The following is a 21021-nucleotide window of genomic DNA, read 5'->3' on the forward strand; positions in this document are numbered from 1 at the left end:
ACAAAGAATAGCTGAAAGTAATGAAGTTCCTGGGGCAAAAAACACAAACCGCCAGCTCTATATTATTCTATAGATTTTCCTACGAGGTACATGCACAGTGATGAAACATCAACAGCTCCATGATGTAGGAGGGGAACAGGATTTATATAACCTACTTTAGTTCTGAAATTTTTAAAAAAATATAAACACAGCACGCATCTGGTCTTACTTTGATTAGCAGCACTGTTTCTATCCCTCTCATGTCAATCAGGCTATTTGCAACAACTGCGTTATTTATTTCCAAAGCTGTCAGCACCGTTGGGAACTCTGGATGATAAGCAGCTCTAAGAGACAAAAGTACATAAGGATTAGCATCAAACTTTAATTATATGTGAACATCCCTACATATATATTAATGGGTGAGTAGATGATAGGTAATGATAAGATAATGAAAAATATCTGGTAACATTTGAAAATATCTGATTAGGTTTATTTATTTACTTAGCAAACATTTGTATGTGATAGGCACTGTTATAAGAATATTATATGCTCATCTAATCCTAGAGCAACAATGAGATAGATTATACTATTCTCTCCCTTTTTCTTTCCAGAGGAGAAGCTTCAGATTTTAATAAGTTCCTCAATGTCATAGAGCTTGTTAAATGCCTGGGTTAGGATTTAAACCAGGCAGCTCAGCTCTAGAGCCCAGATTCTTCTTCTTCTTTTTTTAATAAAGTAGCGTTGGCACATGATATTATATTAGTCTCAGGTTTACAACACAGTGACTCAACATTTGTAGAGCCCAGATTCTTAAACACTATGCCCTACTGCCTGTTACAGTAATTACACCTTTCTTAAATCTTACATGCTATCATACATAAAAATAAAAGTCAATTAACTAAAAAAGTGAAACAATATTACTACTGAGATAAGAAAAACTGAAGTAAAGATTATTATGAACACAGAGGAAATATGAGAGAAATGATATTCTTAGGAATTATAATTTGGGCTCCCTAAAGAGACATTCACTCTTTCAACTAAAATTTTAAACATCTGTGCTATTAACAGCACTGAAGAATGGATACACCAAGAACAGAAGGTGCAGAAGCAATGAGTATCTAAAGGGGAAATGGTCATGGTAGTCTTAGTACTTCTTAGTCCTACAATTCTAAAACAAAGAAAGTATCTTTGTATATACAGGGTGGGGCAAAAGCAGGCTTACAGTTGTATGTGAAACAGAGTTTATTCTTACATTATTAGTTATTAAATATTGCATTATTTTCCATAGGGACAACTGTAAACCTACTTTTGGCTTAAGCAACTGAAAAATGAAGATGGAGAAGATTCTAGGAAGAGCAGGTTTTAGGGTAGAAATCAGGAGACTGGCTTTTACACAAATTAAATTTGAATGTTTATATTCCCCAACTTCAGTTGCAACTAACCTGTCAGGGGTCATTTTTTACCACAGCAATGTTGTCTGGTAGCACAACTGAAATTTCGCTTTTATGGGGTTTAAGAAACCAGGGATCAAACTAGAAATCAACTTAATGTAAAATTCCCATGCAGAAAAAGAAAACACTTACTCTTAACTCCCAATCCTTATCCTATATAATAAAAGCCTAATATACTAAGTGTCCGACCAGTCACTATGATGTGCACTGACCACCAGGGGCAGACGCTCTGATCGGTAGGTTAGCTTGCTGCTGGGGTATGGCCGATTGGGACTGGGCGAGATGGGCCGGACATGCCCTGGAGCCCTCCTGTGGTCCCTCCCCGAACCCGATCATGCACTGATGGAGTCCCTTGGGCTGGCATATGCCCTCTCACAATCTAGGACTCCTTGGGGGGATGTCAGAGAGCCGGTTTTGGCCTGATCCCTGCAGGCCAGGCCGATGGACCTCGTGCACCGGGCCTCTACTTTTTAGTATAAAAGCCCAAAATCAACAATTCTAATACAGAACTTAACTACTTTTGACAAATCCACTTTTTTTCTTATATTTTTCCTAAATCAATTGTTGGCACATCTGTTAGGTAGTCACTCCAGCCAAAAACCTAGCAGTGATTCTCAATTCTTCTTTCTCTTATATTGAAGTAACATGTGTTATTTTGTCCTAAATATCTTTTAATCTGTTCCTTACTATCTATAATGCAAATGCTATTTTTGCAGAGTAATTTATGATGTAATGCTTCCATGCAATTTGCATATAAAACTCTATTTGCCTAGAAGGCAATTGGTCATCAGTTAGAAGACCAATCATTTTCCTCTCTCCTCTGATTTCTTCACTAACCTACCTCCTAACATTTATTTACTCCCTTACCTCAACCGCAACTATAACTTGTAATCCAATTTTATCAAAGCTGACAAAGAATAAATTAGGGACTGTACATACTTAGAAATACAATGGGCAGCCAGCCAACAGCTAGTAAAGAAGCCAGTTTGGGTATCTTGCCTTGAAAGGTTTGTTAGGGTCATTAAGGAAAACAATCACAGCTCTTTATGGAATCTCCGAAGCACATGAACAATGAGTGCCTAAAGTTTTCCCTTAATGCCTCCCTCTTTATTTGTCTAGGTCTGGCACCATTTCCCCCATCAGCATAATTCCTAGGCCACACTACATCTATTTCACCGTACTGACTCCCACAACAGACCTCAAGGCAGAGCGTATCTCTCTTGTTTATCTACCAGAAGAGAACAAAGTGGCCTGATGCAATTTTATTTATCAGTAGTACAGATATGGTTAACATCAAAATGTTTTCATTCTTTGTGACTTGCACATGATTAAGCAAAACCAGAAACAGTATTTAATTACTGATTCCTTACCTGTGTCGTACATCATACATGTCATTCCGAAACTCAGAAACTATTATCTGTGGCCGTGAGGTCCCTGGTAAATAAAACTTTCTCATCAGTGCCTGAAGTACTCTTTCATCAGAATGATTATGGCAACAATAAGCTTGCAGAAGTCCTTTTAAGCAAGATTCAATAGCCAAAGCAAGTTCAGGATCCCGAAGGTGAATGCAAGCTCCTAAAAGTGAGAAAAAATTATTAAAGGCCCATAAATACTTATTTTTAAATATTAATGTAACTATCTTTTAAAAATAGTTCATAATGATTTTAAAATATTCTCATGTAAAGCAGCTTAAATGATATTACAAATCTTACTTTAACTGAATGGGAAATGCCACATATCCACTCATCACACTGGGAGGAAACCCACTCTACTCTTTGAAAAAAGCTGTCCCACTGGAATGTAAATCAACAGTGGTTTTTCTACGTACATTTATAGATTCCAGCCTTTGAATGGTATTTTGAAAATCAATCAAAAGATTTAGAGATTCTTTATTTTTTTTTTATAAAACTGATTAACATTGGAACTTTAGACTTACAACAGGAAAAAATGCCTTTCACTGAAATAGATCCTGGCATAGAGGTACATATTTAATTAAAGAGACATTACTACAATACTTAATATTGTATATAGCACTGTACTTATACAACAATACAGTACTTTACTAACAAAATAAGTTTATATTTTCACGTAACAAGGTACAGAATTAGAGATAACTCCGTAGGAGAACTCAACTGATTTTCTAAAATCTCAGGTATATATGGAGATATTTAAGTAATCCCAGATTTTACAGTTGGAAGAGGACTTAGAAACAATGTTGTCCATCCTTAATAGAAACTAAGAAACTCAGAAAAACACAAGTCATTTTTTAAAGGTTACACAAAACTCAGGTGGTGAGTATCCTTTCAAATATGTCTTAATGTCACTGGATTTTCTTACTAATCAGTTACATTCAAGTTAGTTCATTTATTTACTCATTCAGGAAAAAAAAAATCAAAATCAGATTATTTACTCTAATTATTTTCATAAGTTCTCTTTTGAGTATTTTATGCTTTAAAGATACAAAAGCAAAGTTACAAACTTTAAGGAAACTCATCACTATTTCTTAAAACATGTACAATTAAAATCCACACATAACTATATAGCTCTTTGATAACAGGTTTAAAATTAGATTCAATAGACCCACTCCTAAAATTAAAACCTTATTTCTAATGTTTATTATATCCTGACTAAATGGTGACAAATACCTAAGGGGCCTACAGGTTTATAGGTAAAGTGCCCACGTCTATAAGCATCGTCTATTGCTTCAAGAAGAGCTGGAACATGAGGGCCAAATCGTTTCAGTCGATCAGTTTTACTATCTTTCAGTTCTTTCAGCTGCCTCTGATTATAGCTCAGTGTATGCTTCACATCTAATTCTTCTCTCCTAAAATATAAAAGTGGAAGAACAGAGCAGACGTGATAAAATTACACAGAAATATTCACCCTTCTCCCCTAACACCTGTATACCAGTAACAGAGCCCGCTACCCTAAAAACTAAAAGCAGATAGATCAGTGGTTCCCAACCTTCTGGCCCTTTAAATACAGTTCCTCATGTTGTGACCCAACCATAAAATTATTTTTGTTGCTATTTCATAACTGTAAAACTGTAATGTTGCTACTGTTATGAATCGTAATGTAAATATCTGATATGCAGGATGGTCTTAGGCGACCCCTGTGAAAGGGTCGTTCGACCGCCAAAGGGGTCGCGACCCACAGGTTGAGAACCACTGAAGATTTCTTTATTTAAAAATAATGGTGCAACTAGAGAAAAATTAGTCAGAAATCCAAAAAAAAAAAAAAAAAAAAAAGATGCAATAATGGGGACTAGAAATCCCAGAAGTTATTCAACTTTAAGAGTGTAAGAAAAGTCTCAAAAAACGATTTTAAAAGGCCCCTAAATTATGTGGAACAAACAAAAACCCCCATATTTTCTTACTTCCTATAAAGAGCAACACTATGATTTTCAAGTAATTGAAAAAAATAAGTGTAAGCATGTTGAAACTTACCTAATTCTAGTATATTCTTCTTTGTCCTTTTCTATGGCTTGCTGAAACTGCTCCATCTCTTGATTGACAGAAATTTCTTGATCCTGTAAGGACTTTACTCTGTCTTTTAACCAAGATATTTTTCTTTGCCTTTCCAACCGCTCAGGTTCCAAAGATTGATCAGCACTAACAGTAAATAATCCAAAGTGGAAAATGTTAAATGAAAAGCCTAACATTAAAAAAACATAAAGCAATGTGATAAAACCCTTTAACAATAATACAGAAAATACAATACTCCATTTCAACTAGACTATTTTATTATAAAATGAGGGAACCATAAAAATGACAAAGTAGCTATTTTACCTTTTTTTTAATTCTTCAATTCTTTTGCAAAGCTGCTCATCATCTTTCTTTAATGCTCTATACTCATCCAGGGAACGGTTATATACAATCTAACGAAAAATTAAACACACTTCAGTAAAATAAAAATAAATATCCCATTCAAGTCCACTTTGCCAAGTCTTCAAATCAGTGGCTGAATATAAGCAGAAATACATTTTTAAAATAAAAAAGTACATAAATGACCAAATGAAAACATTTTTTAAAGTCTTAAAGCAACACAGATTTCAACACAATTACAAAACCTCTACTTCTAAAAATAAACAAAGAGTATTTATATTTGACATGCAGTTTTTAATATTCCAGATTGGACAATTTCTCTCACCTCGGCTTCATGATAGGCTCTTTTCTTAGCAGTAACATCTGCTTTCAATGCCATACATTCAGGTGCTCGTGCATTTGTCTCTTCACTAATCTTTTCCAGTTTATCTTGAATATCCTTGTATTTGTTTTCTGCTTCATTAAGTCTGACCTTTAAAAAAATAACATTGTTGGCATATGTTTTATTTTTCTTCAATAAATAGAAATTTAAAAAATTATATATAGTTCACACCCCAATAATAAATTTAATTTCACTGATTAAATAAACTCAAGATATCAGGCAAGCAAATATAATTATAAAATACTAAAATGTATTAAATTTTAATTCCACACTTCCAACAAATATGTTATCTTCTGGGGATACAATAATGCTGTAGTAACTGTCTTCAAGTAACACAATTAAAGAAAGACAGACACAATTCAGCAGAGAAATAGGCATGCAAATTGGTCATACAGTTTGAATAGATTAATGCTGAAGTCAGGTATGCCTATTTATAATTGTGGAAGCATACAGAGGAAACCCATAGCTTTGCCAGGAAAAAATAAGGCATGTCTTCAAAGCAGGAGTAGCATTTGAGCTGAGGTGGGAAAGATTTAATAAAAATGTACCAGGAGAAAAGCTGGGAAAGGGATTAGAAATATTTCTGGAGATTAAACTGAGAACGTAGTGGCGGAAGATGAGATGACGAAGTACAAGGGTCTTGAATTCCACAGTGATGAGCTTACAGCTTAATCCTAGACAACTGGGAGACAAGATATGACCAAATCTGTACAGTGAGTCACTTTGGAAGCACAAGAAAGGAAGGGTGGAGAGGAAAATAAAAGAAAATGATTTCAGTAAGAAGTTAAGAGAATATTCTGAAGCAAAAATAATTAGGGGCCAGGATGGGGTACTGACAATGGATTAGAAGTGGCAAATATGAGAACAATTTAGATCAGGAATCAGCAACTTTTTCTGCAAAGAGCCAGATAGTGTATGTCTCAGAATTTGTGAGCCATATTGTCTCTCACAGCTAGTCAACCAGACACGCTAAGTTTAAAGTTTCTGGACCAGGTTATATAAAGCTGTGAAGACAGACATTTGAATCAGTGCTCAGGATAAACATTTGAACAGGAAATATAGACTAGGGAACTGTCAGTATTAGGATATTTAGGAAGCATTACAGAGAATGATAACGAAGTTCTATTATTAAAACATTGATAGTAAAATCTGTATGCTTTTTTAATAAAAATTGAAGTTGGTCTATGTGTTATACACAATAAACATCTCATATATTTTCAGTTTTAAATTAGGTTATACAAGTTTAAAGTTTGCTTTAGACCAGTGATGGCGAACCTATGACACGCGTGTCAGAGGTGACATGCAAACTCATTTTTTTGGTTGATTTTTCTTTGTTAAATATATATAAAATAAATATCAAAAATATAAGTCTATGTTTTACTATGGTTGCAAATATCAAAAAATTTCTATATGTGACATGGCACCAGAGTTAAGTTAGGGTTTTTCAAAACGCTGACACGCCAAGCTCAAAAGGTTCACCATCACTGCTTTAGACACTATTCAGAAACCTTCGATTCAATAGCCATTCTATAATCAATAACTGAGCATATATTATGGGAAAGTTTTTACGTAAGACAGAGGGTGAAGGGCATAAATATAAAATTAGATAGTCTTTATCCTCCAGAAATTTACCACTTACTACATAAAGTGCCCAAATAGTTAAAGTGGAGCAAACACCTACAGAAGCAAATTTTACCCAGCCTCCAGATTTTCCTTTTCCAATTTGGAAAAAAGGGGTGAGCACCCAGTACTCAGACTGGATTCTATTTCTAGATTGGTGAATACCTAAAGAGGGAAGTAACTTAAAGTTTTTTCACATGAGAAGCTAAAAAAGGAGGTCGAGAACAATACAGTGAAAATTTCAGAACATTCTCTCCAAAATGAGTATGTGAGGTGAGAGAAGTAGGTGGGATTGAACTTCCATTTATTACCTGAAGAGGGAGTAATAAACTCAGCCCAGAGATCACCAAGAAAATGTACAATCTGTAGCATTTGTTATTTTTCATACTTATCTATTACCTTTAATAGCTTAATGTCAGAACCTTTAAAAGAAAAAGACATATCTGTTTAACTTGGAGGCACAGAAAAAACCAAGGTAGGGAAGATTATATCCTATTACATCTAAGCTAGGGGGCCAACAACTACTAAGTAGAATAAAATACTCAGAGGTAAATCAACCACACTGAATATGGGGGGTGAGTTGTGGGGTGGGGTGTCCTATATAGAAAGAAAAGGCTAGGAACCTTACTTCTGGGATAATACGGTGTGGAATTCCGCAGTGCTAGCTACACACCCTTGTGAACATACTAAAATTCCACTGACCTGTAAATTTTGCAAGGGTGAATTGTATGGTATATGAACTATATCTCAATAAAGCTGTTTAAAAACGAATGGAGCCCGGCTGGCGAGGCTCTGACCTATGAATCACGAGGTCATGGTTCAATTCCTGGTCAGGGCACATGCCTGGGTTGTGGGCTCAACCCCAGTGTGGGGTATGTAGGAGGCAGCTGATCAATGATTCTCTCTCCCTCTCCCTTCCTCTCTGAAATCAATAAAAATATCTTAAAAAAAAAAAACCAACAAAACAAAACAAAAAAAACGAATGGGAAGGCGAGAATAAAGTGTGGATCTGCTATATCTTAAAAAGATCCATGTGGAGGATCCCAACAGAAAATGACTACCTTTATGTACCACTCAACCAACTTCTACCTCTAGGCCCAAGTGGAAGACAGTTTTCTTGAATCTTAGCTGATCACATCCAAATAGTGTCCTCTCTTTAGAAGTATTGCCACAACACTCCTTGAACAAAAGTTTAGGTCAGCTTCACTTGAGTAATAAATTCAAAGTAGGTAAATATATAGGTTGGAACTGCTACTTTTGTAAGTCATAATAGTCTAATATCAGCAATCTCATATGATTCAACATACTAAATCTATATAAAAATAGTAATTACCTGCTGTTCTTCCATTTTCCTTTCAAGTCTAGCAGCACGATCTTCTCCAATTTTGATATTATCTCTGATAGCATTCAATTGTTTTTCAATTTCATTGACCTAAAAAGAAATTATATAGAAAATCACTAACTGTAGCCAAATATACTGATACTATATGTGAATAAATAATTAAGTGAAAATTACCACTGCCCAAGCCATTTCATGTTTCAAGCCTTCTAAGTTAGTCTTCATTGTACTTAAAGCAGCAATAATTTGAAAACGTTCTTCTTTCTCTAAACACTGGCGCTTCAGTTCAACAAGTCGCTTTTAAAAAAAAGATAGATTTCTTACTAACATTGAAAAGACAAGACGTTTCACAAATGTATTTCTTCTGAATACACTGCCTAAACAAGTACTAAAAAGATTTGCTAGGAAATGACTTCTTTAAGACAAAAATAAAAAATATTTTTGATTCTTTGGTATATTTTACTAGGTACAGCAATTTTGTTAATTTCTGCACTATAAAAATGACCACACTACCACATTTGAAGGGATAATGTGGGAAATAAAAATAAATATGGTCACCCCTGCTTTTGGAGTTTTCACTTAGTGAACCATAAAACTATAAACTTAATTTTAATATATAAAAACTTGAAGTAAAAATACCAGTGAAACAACTCATACATTTGACCTGAGTCAGTCATTAGTACAAAAGAACAAGCTGTATAAAACTGACTAAATAACAAAAGAACAAGACCCAGAATCACACAAAAATTGGTTGAACTTAATGTATTGGATGAACAGTTGAAATGTAAGCCTTATGACTTTGAAGTCTCTGATTATCAAACAGAAAGGATGCATCTTCAGGAATCTGAAGAAAGTATAAGAACAAAACATAGCATATGTAAAAACAAATTTAAGTAAGTCCCACTGGCTTGCTTCAAGCAAATTTGCAGCTGCAAAGCTGGGAGTACGGAGGTGACAGCTGCCTCCAACCCATCAGTGCTTGATGAATGTTAACACTGTACTAGGGAAATGAAAGAGTCATGTACCATATATAAGTATAAATGCATATTATGTTTAATACTAGAGGCCCAGTGCACAAATTCGTGCATGGGTGGGGTGTGTCTGGGCCAGTCGTGGGGAGGGGCAGTGGGCGGCTGGCCAGCTGGCCCCGCCCCCGATCGGGGTGTTGGGGGACAATCGGGGACTGGGCTGGCCTGGGGGGAAGTGGGGGCCATCAGGGCCCAGATCAGGCTGGTTGGCTGCCACAGTGCGTGTCACAGACACCAGTCGTTCCGCCATTCCAGTCACTGGGCTTTTATATATATAGATAGAGGAAGTAATACATGTACATACCCATTATTACAAAACAAAAGTAAAGGCTAGTAAATACCCTAAATATATAAAAACCACACTTCATATACTTCATAGGGTACTTTGAAAATATTACTTTTATATAGACAGATAGCTACACTAATAAAACACAAACATGCAAATTGACTGCACCTTCGCTACACCTTAAGCCACGCTCACCAGCCAATCAGAGCAACTATATGCAAATTAATCCAACCAAGATGGTGGCCGGCAGCCACGGAGCTAGAGCAAGCAGGAGGCTTGGTGGCCCCAGTGATGGAGGAAGCCAAGCTTCCCGCCTGCCCTGGCCAGCTCTGAGCTCCACTCAAGGCTACAAAGTTTCAATTATAGAAGGTAAATAAATCCCAGAATTAAAAAAAAAAAAAAAAAAAAAAAAAAAAAAAAAAAGGAGAGGCTGGGAGCTTCCATCACCAGGGTGCTTGGCCAGCCTGAAAACGGCCCTCAGCCCCTCACCCAGACTGGCCAGGCACCCCAGTGAGGACCCCCACCCTGAAGGGGGTGTGACCAGCCTGCAAACACCCATCAGCCCCTCACCCAGGCTGGCCAGGCACCCCAGTGAGTTCCCCACCCTGATCTGGGACACCCTTCAGGGCAAACCAGCCGTCCCCCACCGTGCACCAGGCTTGTATCCTATATAATAAAGGGGTAATATGCAAATTGACCCTAATAGCATAACGACTGGGAATGACTAGTCACTATGACACACATTGACCACCAGAGGGCAGATGCTCAATGCAGGAGCTGTCCCCTCCTGGTGGTCAGTGTGCTCATACAGGGGGAGCTCTGCTCAGCCACAAGCCAGGCTGATGGCTGCCAGCACAGTGGTGGTGGCGGGAGCCTATCCCACCTCCTCAGCAGCCCTAAGGATGTCCGACTGCAGCTTAGGTCTGCTCCCTGCTGGTAAGTGAACATCCCCTGAGGGCTGCCGGGCTGCCAGAGGGATGTATGACTGCCAGTTTAGGCCTGATCCCCCAGGGAGTGGGCCTAAGCCAGCAGGTGGACATCCTCCGAGGGGTCCCAGACTTCAAGAGGGCATAGGCCGGGCTGAGGGACGCCCCCCCCCCCCCCCCCGAGTGCACAAATTTTTGTGCACCGGGCCTCTAGTATACACATATAAACATAAATGATTTTATAATAACATTTATACCTATAGAATTTTGACTGATCTCAAAAATAACTACATTAAATGTTTACAAACCTCTTCTCCTTGACTTATCTGCTCCTTTGTTCTTTCTTTTGTTTCCATTATGTATGAATAATCTTCTTTCATTTGTTCTAGTTGGGTTGCTTTCATGAAAAACTATCAACAACAAGGAAAACACAATTAAGAATTTGAAAATTTCCATGGAACTCTAAAAATAAAAAATTGGGTCTTCAAAACTTTTAGACCAATTATGTAAACAAGACATGAAAAACATACGTAAGCACACATAGACACAAAAGAATATGTCTCATTTCAGACCCAAAATTTACTTAATCTACTATGTTCGTATCTACATGTTCATTTGCAAAAGTTCTTAAAACTCCATGAAAGAAAACACTTTTGCTGTGATAGTAATACCATTTTGAAAGCTTATTTTTACTGATTCCCATTCTTTAAGCAAAAATGGAAACAGAGAAAACATCTGTATGCTTGATCTTAGTACACTGCAATTTTTAGAAAAGGAAATACTTAAACCCATTCAAAAGTTACACTGTAAATTTTAGTAGCATTTTGAGATTTAAACAATTTAAGGTATAAAAAGTATTATTCAGACAAAGCTAAGAAACATGATTTCTTATGTTTGGGATTTCAACCTGAAATTCATAGACACAGACAACAAACAGTATGATGCTCACCAGGGGGAAGAGGGTGGCAGCTAGTAAAGAGTAAAGGGGAGGCAAACATATGATGCTAGAAGATGATTTAACTTTGGGTGGGTGGTGGGCACACAATGAAATATACATATCATGTATCATAGAAATATAAACTTGAAACCTATATGGTACTACTAACCAATGTTACCCCAATGAATTTAATAAAAACTTTTTAAAAAGTTATATATGTGTGGCTAATCATTCCTTTGTATTTTCTTAAAGATTAATTTTAGAAAATAATAGCTCATTCTCCCTCAGAATTAAAAGCCAAAATGTGAACCAAGAATTTACCAAAAGATTAACATTTTTGGTAGTGTTAATTTATCATCTTACTTAACAATTTCCTAAATTAGTCCCTATAATAATTACTTTAAATAGGTGGCTCATTAAAAAACCCTCAATATTTACTGTGGAAACAAGAATTATGTTCAGAATATATGCTTAAACTATGAATGTGTTCTTTTATTAAGTTCATTTACTTAGTGTTCCTTACTTTGTACTTGTCTCCCTCATTTTTAGACTGTAAAAACTGCTTGCTCATCTCTTGTGTTAAAACAGAAACCGGATTATCCACCTGAAAAAAGCAAACAAGCAAAAAAACAAAAGGTTATTTTTGAATACGTCAATTTAATGCCTTAAAGATAAACAAACTGAATATATACAATACAACTGACCTATGGTACAATCAAGCAGGCTAAGTATTAGCCAGTGGTTAGAGCATTAGGGCAAATATATAAAGAAAAATGTTATAATAGAGAAAATGTTTCAATATTTCATGAGACTAAAATATATACTATAGTCAAAATTAAATATTCTGCTATTACATGAGGGCACAGCTACAAGAATTCTCTGAAGAAGTGTTTTTACTGGAAAGTTTTCATTTCTTTTATCTCTTTTATAGAATATCACTCCTAGCTACTCTTAACCATTGGACAAGAGGCGGGAAAGCCCAAGCATGGGATTCAGCTGCCTTGAGACCTAGTTTGGGCTCTGTTTCTACCCTCCTATGTAGCCTTGGGCAACTTAGTTTAAATACAAAAAGTCCAACTCAGTTTCTTTTTAATCAGAATTATGATAAGTATCGTTTCTGTTTCTTATAGCAGTTTTTCAGAGTTCTCACTTGTTATATCTTCATGAAGACATAAAAGAAATGGAAATGCTGGAGTCATTTCTATCTTTTGGAGCGGGGAGGCATTTTAAATAAGCCATTGCTTGGATTCGACCACCTTTGGCTAACAAGTTAAAGTACAGTTAAGGTAATCGTAAAGTATACTAACAGTTCAAATTATAGTTGAAAAAACTTAAAAAAATATTACTTGTTTCAAAAAGATTTATACTTTATATACCTGGTGTTAGTAACAAAGCAATTGGTATGTTAGAAAATAATCCTGTTCCTAAGTGATAGAATATGTAGGGCCAGTATAAACGAGGAAAGTTTTAAACTCCTTCATTTTACCATCTGTAAAATACCAACTTAGCAATTACCTGTATATTAAAATGATCAAGAATTGCAATCAGCTCTTCTTTCCTAGTAGAAACCACGGTGCCTAGTTTCAGGAAAGACAAAATAACCAGACTGTTTCTAGGGCAATAATACAGAAAAAAACTGAGCAGTTAATCAGGTACCCACAGAGGGAGAGGCACAGATGCAGTGACTGTGCTTCTCCTCTTCCCGCAGCTCAACATGTTCTGTTCCTTCTCATCTCTGGCTCCCATAACTCTTAACACTCACTTCCTTTTTATGTCCTTTCCCACCTTTTGCTAACCATCTCTTTCCACATGTGATAGAAACTATGGGGGTGAAAGAAGGTTTGCAGATGAGAACAAAATGGCATAGCCTATTTCAAACAAATCCAAATTCTGCCAATCGTGGTTTTGTAGAATGTCTGGTGGTACAACTATGTATAATATTTGTATGCATATATACACATATGAATACATACATGCAACCAAGGAACCATCTTACAAGAGATTTCAAGAGCTTAGTGCCCTTCCAATAAATACCAGCACAATCACTTAACTCTTTTAAACTAGACATTTACTAATATTTTATATGAAATGAAAAGAACTTCATAACAAACCTGTTTCACTTTTAAGTTTATAAGATCGACTTCCATCCATGCTGATGTGTTGCTGCACCACTATAGAGTTTCCATACACATTTCCTCTATAGGCATCATCTCCTCTGTTCCTTAATGTTATTGAGATGTCTGCTGAGCTAAAGCAATAAGGTTAAGTACATGAAGATACCAGTGCAATTACAGTACTAGGTCACTAAATTTTCAAAACTTCCAAGTAATTTGGCTAATTCATTTGAAAAGTTACTGTACACCAGATATCACATCTAACAAAAAAATTAAAATTGAGACTAAGGGAAGCTTTATAAAAAAGAACTGACTATTCTATCTAATATAGAAACGATTTGTTAAATAACAAGAGCACACATGCTTCAGAAACAATGAGAGACACTCATTTCCCCACACACTTTTTGTTGTCAGGAGAAAGGGGTGTATACAGGCAATTAGGTGAGGAGGATGGGGGAGTGGCATAGAGGGAAAGAGCAGCAAAGGCACTACCTGCCTAGAGGCAAAGGCACAGAGAAAACCAGAGACAGGAGACACTTGGTTCTGAGGTCTCTCATTTCTGGTCACTCATGAGACCCAATTCTACTTCCTCTTGGAAGCTTGCAAGATATATATCCCTGCATCTTTACAATAAATCTCCTTTTCAAAAGCTTCCCTGAATGGGTTGGTGTATGTGTTTTCTTTTATTCAGAAATACCTAATGAAGACAGATATGCTCCTGCCAAATTGTAATTACCAGGATTGTTACAAGCTCTCTGAGTTGATTCTAATGAAGACTCAAGGCTGAAAATCAATAAGTAAAGTATGATTGGAAAGGGCAGCTGAACTACAATACGGTGCAAAAAAAAGTCTCATTAACTAATATGATTACCTCATATTAAGTGAATGTATCTCATGAAAACACTGATTGATTGATTGATTGATTGATTGATTGATGTTTTACAGAGAGGAAGGGAGGACAGAAAGTCAGAAACATAGATGAGAAACACCAATCAGCTGCCTCCTGTATGCACCCCCACCGGGGATTAAGCCCCCAACCAAGGAACATGCCCTTGACTGGAATCAAACCTGAGACCCCCTAGCCCATGGGCAGACGCTCTATCCACTGAGCCAAATGGGTCAGGGCCTCATGAAAACATTTTACAATAAAGTGATTGTACATGCTGTCTGAATGATCAAAATCTCTCAATTAGCAAACATCTACTTTATTATTCTCATTCCTAGCTTACAGCTTGTATTTCAAAGCTACCTTTAGTATTGTGAGAACTTTGGGGGCACTGACACCCTGTTGCTATATGAATTTAATATAAGAAAGCCAAGTTATTAAAAAAATTCAGAGTTAAGAAAAAAGTCTCATAGTACTTCAAAACACCTGTAAAAGGGGAGAAAGATAACCGAGCTGGGCCCTAACTGCTTCCTCCCAACCACACTGACGTGGCTGAAACTGAATTTGGGTCAAGGGCCACAGTGTCTGTAAATTCGGGAGATGCATATGTGAAGAGAGACAACTATCAATGAGATATGACAACACAAACAAGCAGTGCCAGGTAAGCATGTGGCTTCTTTCTCAGCTCCGGATGAAACAACCTCACAAAGGTAACTGGCAGCACACACCAATTGTACTGAGGACCAAGGAAAAAACCATGTAAAAATACAACCCATCTGTCCCTTCTCTGGGTAGCCAGCTCTTCCGCAGTAAGTTCTGTAACCTTGAGTTTTAGTCCTTCCATCCCCCACTCCCAATGCCACAGCTGATGGCAAAACAAGACAGGTACGAAGATCCCAACACCACCAGGGCTGGATCCGGAAGGCTGAGGGAGGAAACGGTGAACTGTCATGTTTAAGAGAAACCTAACTAGTCAGATCCATGAGAGCTGAGCTCACTGTGAGAGGTTTCCAAGGGCGGAGATGTATCAGAGGATAGTGGAATCATTGTCCCTGTATAACTGAAAAAAGGGCTGGTGGATGGATGGGCTGAACCCCAGGTAAAGGGTCTTAAGGCACAGTTCTCTGGTTTCTCCTAACCATGCTGGGCAAGCATCTCTAAGACAGTTAACAGCCCGGGTGTCACAAATGAAGGGTGAAATGTTTGACATGGAGGAAGGAGAGCCCTGAGGCCACCTCACACCTGTGCCCGACAAGGCCATTCCTCAGACACACCGGGATAGCCACATAGACTTTAGGCACAGAACAGACTACAAATAGAACTGGAAAGCTCAATGAGCTGATTCCGTAAAAACCTGATGACAGAATCAGACACTATAAATTAAGGGGAATTTTACAGATACCAAATGTTTTAAATGAGGAAACGAATGACAGGAATAATAATGGGTCTGGAAAAGCTGTTTATAGCTACTTTTTCAGACAAGGTCAGTAAAAAGGAGCCTGAGCCCACATTAAAGCTTTTAACTGTTATTAACTCTGTTTAAAATATATTGATGTTCCTATCTACAGACAGCTGTGTCCTCAAAAGCTGGTGATTGTGTAAGCTAGCCCTTTTCTTCCTTTCTTCCTTTTAATGGTTTTCCAAGGGCAAGTCTCAGAACAAGTTTCTGCTTTGGTTCAGGTACCTCCAAAATGGGAAAAAAATTAATTAATTAATTGAGTCATAAATCATTTAGTGATACCAAAAAAAGTAATTTCTTCCTGAAGCTTCCATTTGAAAGATCAATGCATTATCTGGCTAGGTGGATGAGGTGATTATTTGGACAACTAAGAAATGTATAGTTATATAATGAATTAAAACTGAGACCAAACTATTAACTAAAAAGTGTTAAGATAACTAATTTTTTATTTCAGACATAATTTTGTTTGGGGACTATGGAGAAGAAGAGCTTGCTGGGCTAAGGCCCAAATAAGATAAGTAGTGACAAAAAAATATGCTGGAAAATTCTTACCAAATAGTTCTTTTCCAAGGCCACACAGCATGGGAAATCGTTTACTGTGTATCTTTCCCCTGCTTCTCCTGAGTCAGCTTGGAACCCTGGCTCGGGGTTCAGATTCCTAAGGTTTCTGAGAGATACATCAGAAACTGCAATCCTGATTCACATCCCTCCCCGTTCTATTGTTTAGTAATAAAATGGGGGGAGTTAAATGGATATGACACTGAGCAGAGGAAAGTTTGTTATACAAGAAAAAGGCTTCACTATTAATTATCCAAGTGCCTGATGTTTTGGGCGTCGGACGTGTGAGAGGAACGAGTACTGGAAGCAGCCCCACTCTGGGAGCTATGACAGTCTGGGACATCTAGTTGTCAGGAGAAACAAGGTCCCTACTGAGCCATCTGAGGCACTATTTTTTTAAATTTTTTTATTGATTAAGTTATTACATATGTGTCCTTATCCCCACGTTACCCCCATCTGAGGCACTATTAAAAAAAAGTAAGGACATCATCCTGAAGAGAGCTCCTAATAGGCAAAAGGCCATGAGTCTATGATGATGTAAACTAGGCAATTACTATAAAGTTATGTGAAGGCAAGCTGCAACAAAAAAATATAAACTTGAAGCCAAAGGAGTAGTTATAAGACCATTCACCAAGGGTCAAGATGGACCACAAATAGATTCGTGACTGAGGCCCTCAAATCAAACTCATTGGTGAATCACCTGAGTAAAGGATATAAAAATTAGAGACAGAGAGTAGAATACTCTTTTGGAATTCTTAAAGCGCTGGAGGCAGAAATTTTGTGCAGGGACACCTTGGCTGGTCACAGACTCTGCCTTCACCTGTGTCATACCAACGTGGACTTGCCAAAGCTGGGTTTGGAACAAGAGTCAAAGTTCAGTGTTTATAAATATTGCTTTAAACACAAGCACATAGATTTATCACTGCTCATTCTTCCAGAAAGGTAACAGAAACAGGCACATGGCAATAATCTGCACAAGCTTTCTGTCTGGAGATGGATAACAGGCAACAGTGGGCCATGCTGGGAACAGGGGTAAGAGAAAGGAATGGAAAGCTGTGATTCCTGTGCTCCAGTTCTGGGAAGCCACTTCATTTCCTAAAACGCCTACATGAACTGTGAATCTAAAGTAGCTGCTAGTACGAAAAAACTGAAAAATGCATGTAGAAAGCAAACACTTACTTCTGTCCATCTTTCACAAAACCTTTTAAAGAAGATCCTCTATTAGTAGCGATTGCTTTTCCACCAAGACCGACTATGAGAGCTGTGAGTACTGCACTCTTCCCACCTAAAGAAACAGGAGTTGAAGAAATCACATTCATTAGAGAGCGAGAAAAGGAAGGGCTGACACCTATAATTCGATGTGAAAATTTCAGAATAAAAATGTGAATTAGCCTAACCCTGAAAGTATTACACTTCAATTATAATTTTTTTCCAGTGCCACAGCAGCAAATGTTAAAAAAAAAAAGTTGTATATATAATGAAATATTTAGCTAATGCTATTAGAATAAATCAATACATTTCAGGAATTAAATTTTTGCCACTGATAAGGAAATGGGAAAAAATGGTTGCTGCATTTTCAACCTAAAAATCCCATTGTACTTTGGACCACAGCCTATTCACTGAACTCCCTAACTATACATACATACATACATACATACGTACATATTTAACTCATCTAATTTTTATGACATTCTAATTAAAATTTACTTTTTCCATAAATTCTTAAAAGCCAGAAACTATTTTTAAAAACCCTTAAAGTTCCATTGAGACAGGAATGTTGTCTACTTTATTCAATGCTGTGTCTCCAATATCTGCCCATAACAGCACTCCCATGAATGAACTTTTTGAAAAATTTATCAATCATATAAATATTTGGACAATTATTGCTCCTAATTTGAATATTATTCATCAGTTAGCACTTTAAAAATGTATTTCTTTTTAACCTGCATAAAATATCACAAGTTGCCCTGACTGGTTTGGCTCAGTGGATAGAGCGTCGGCCTGCGGACTGAAGAGTCCCAGGTTCGATTCCGGTCAAGAGTATGTACCATGGTTGCGGGCACATCCCCAGTAGGACGTGTGTAGGAGGCAACTGATCAATGTTTCTCATTGATGTTTCTAACTCTCTATCCCTCTCCCTTTCTCTCTGTAAAAAATCAATAAAATATATTAAAAAATATATATATCACAAGCTGAAATTCCAAAACCTACAACAATTATCCAGAATATGATAACCATTTTATGAATTCCATGATCAACCAATTCAATCAACTCTTATTGGTCCATTATCTTCCACAATACAGTCCAAATTAACCAAAATATACCATTGGTTGCCCAGCTGGCATGGCTCAGTGGTTGAGCATCGACTTATGAACCAGGAGGTCACGGTTCGATTCCCGGTTAGGGCACAGGCCTGGGTTGTGGGCTTGATCCCCAATATTGAGTGAGCAGGAGGCAGCCAATCAGTGATTCTCTCTTATCATTGATGTTTCTTTCTCTCCCTCTCCCTTCCTTTCTGAAATCAATAAAAATATATTAAAAACAAACAAAAAAACAACAAAATATACCACTGGTTAACCCATTTAGTTCCTGGGATGCCTTTCAAGTCCCTATTCTAACTCTCTTCTTTTCCTTCACTTCTAAATTCACTGCCTCCACTACTTTGCGTTATTTCTTCCTAAGTTTTATTAATAAAATCAGTTTCAAGAGTTAAAAATAAGAGGACCTAACGGCCCAACCCACTAGTCTTTCTTCACTTACTGCCCTATGTGACCTGCACGTAGCACTGATCCCTCTGTCCATTCTCTCCTTCTGAAAACACTTCCCTCTTGGCTGAGTGCAGAGTAGGGAAAACAAAGAACTAAACAGGCTGTGGAACTACAGGTACCTAGTTTCATGTCCTAGCAGTATTACCATTGTAGACTTTGGCAAGCCTCCTTTCCTTGTGTACTGGCTCCATCAAGCTGGCAACACCTCATGCCTGGCTGGTCTATCACAAAAGTTACATCACTGTTCTTTCTAACTCCTGTGTCTTCCCCTTCTCATCGATTCTCCACAGAGTGGCCTGTTTGTTTCACAAATCTTGCTCAGGTCATCACTTATTCACAAACTTTAATTAGTTCTCCGCTGACTTCTGAATAAAACCCCCACTTCTTTACCATGGCATCCAAGATCTTTAGCAGTATCACCTACAACATGACTTTCCAGTGTCAGCTTTCGCCCCTCCCTACCACGTACGATATGATAAAGTCATATAAGGTTGTTGCCTCTCTCCACATGCATCTACTTCTACCCCCACATACCTTAACCTTAGCTGATGAGCAATCTTTGCCTGGAGTATCTCAGCTTCTTCCCCAATGAGACAAAGTACCAGCACAAATACCAGCTCTCACAACACTTTCTTTTGTCACAAGAGTGAGAAGTTCCTTCCTTCACCTTTGGATGCCCATGGCCCTTTATTTATGCTCTGTTACAACATTTAATAGAAGTAGATATAGGGCTGCCCCAATTACAATAAGGACAGCTTGTCCACTCTTCTATGGTGTGAATTCCAAGGTAAATAGATTCAAAAGAATAAATAGGAAACGTTTATCTCTGTTGCATAAATCATGAACCCAGAGTTAACATTATTTCTTAATGTGTAGAATGGCAGCAAACACTGAAACTATTCATGACCACTGTTACAGACCTAAAGCTCAGATTTATCAGCACTAACAGTCACCTATTTTGAAAAGTTAATGCATTCTAATGTCAACGCAGTGCTCAGAGCGCACAAAGGATAGCGAAAGCACTTACTTCCATTGTTGCCAACGACAAAGTTAACATTAGAACCAAATTTGAAGGGTCCAAGCATTGAATGACACATGAAGTTTTTTAGCTGAATACTCTCAATTATTCCAACTTCTGCTGCAGTCTATTAAAAAACAATGGAAGAAGACAATCAATTGGTCCAATTCACTCATTATAACTATCCAAACGTCTACAGCAGGAGTAAGATCAGCAGTGTCACCCATGAAAAAAGTTACAGAAAGTGAATAACGTTAACTTCAAACAATGAGTGAAATGAAATGAAATGGGAGCCTTATATGGGAACTACTCATTCTAAATTCCTTAAAAAATCTAATAAATCACAAGGTTTCTTAATAGAAATAATACTAATATTTTGAGTCAGATAATTTTCTGTTAGAGGAGGGCTGTCTTGCATTGTAGGAAACTGTTTCCCAGAGTAGCTA

The 21021-nt window shown here is 37.2% G+C and overlaps 1 protein-coding gene across 2 annotated transcripts in view; it reads right to left on the reverse strand.

Moving 5' to 3' along the window:
• Positions 1–21021, reverse strand: part of SMC6 (structural maintenance of chromosomes 6) — a 54204-nt gene that overhangs the window by 24273 nt on the left and 8910 nt on the right. The window contains exons 3-16 of one of the 2 annotated variants that reach the window (XM_070428709.1): positions 20585–20702; positions 17969–18074; positions 13884–14020; positions 13288–13349; positions 12296–12376; positions 11144–11245; positions 8773–8892; positions 8590–8688; positions 5580–5726; positions 5219–5307; positions 4877–5041; positions 4076–4254; positions 2801–3005; positions 209–323 (exon numbers count right to left, since the gene is read on the reverse strand). In XM_070428709.1, coding sequence (XP_070284810.1) covers positions 209–323; positions 2801–3005; positions 4076–4254; positions 4877–5041; positions 5219–5307; positions 5580–5726; positions 8590–8688; positions 8773–8892; positions 11144–11245; positions 12296–12376; positions 13288–13349; positions 13884–14020; positions 17969–18074; positions 20585–20702 — 1725 coding nt within the window. The remainder of the gene's footprint in view (positions 1–208; positions 324–2800; positions 3006–4075; positions 4255–4876; positions 5042–5218; positions 5308–5579; positions 5727–8589; positions 8689–8772; positions 8893–11143; positions 11246–12295; positions 12377–13287; positions 13350–13883; positions 14021–17968; positions 18075–20584; positions 20703–21021) is intronic. The other variant, XM_070428710.1, reaches the window with a different exon arrangement.

Source organism: Myotis yumanensis, unplaced genomic scaffold (assembly GCF_028538775.1).
Source record: "Myotis yumanensis isolate MYYU_CA2020_CCGP unplaced genomic scaffold, mMyoYum1.0.hap1 SCAF_11, whole genome shotgun sequence".
Lineage (NCBI taxonomy): Eukaryota > Metazoa > Chordata > Mammalia > Chiroptera > Vespertilionidae > Myotis > Myotis yumanensis.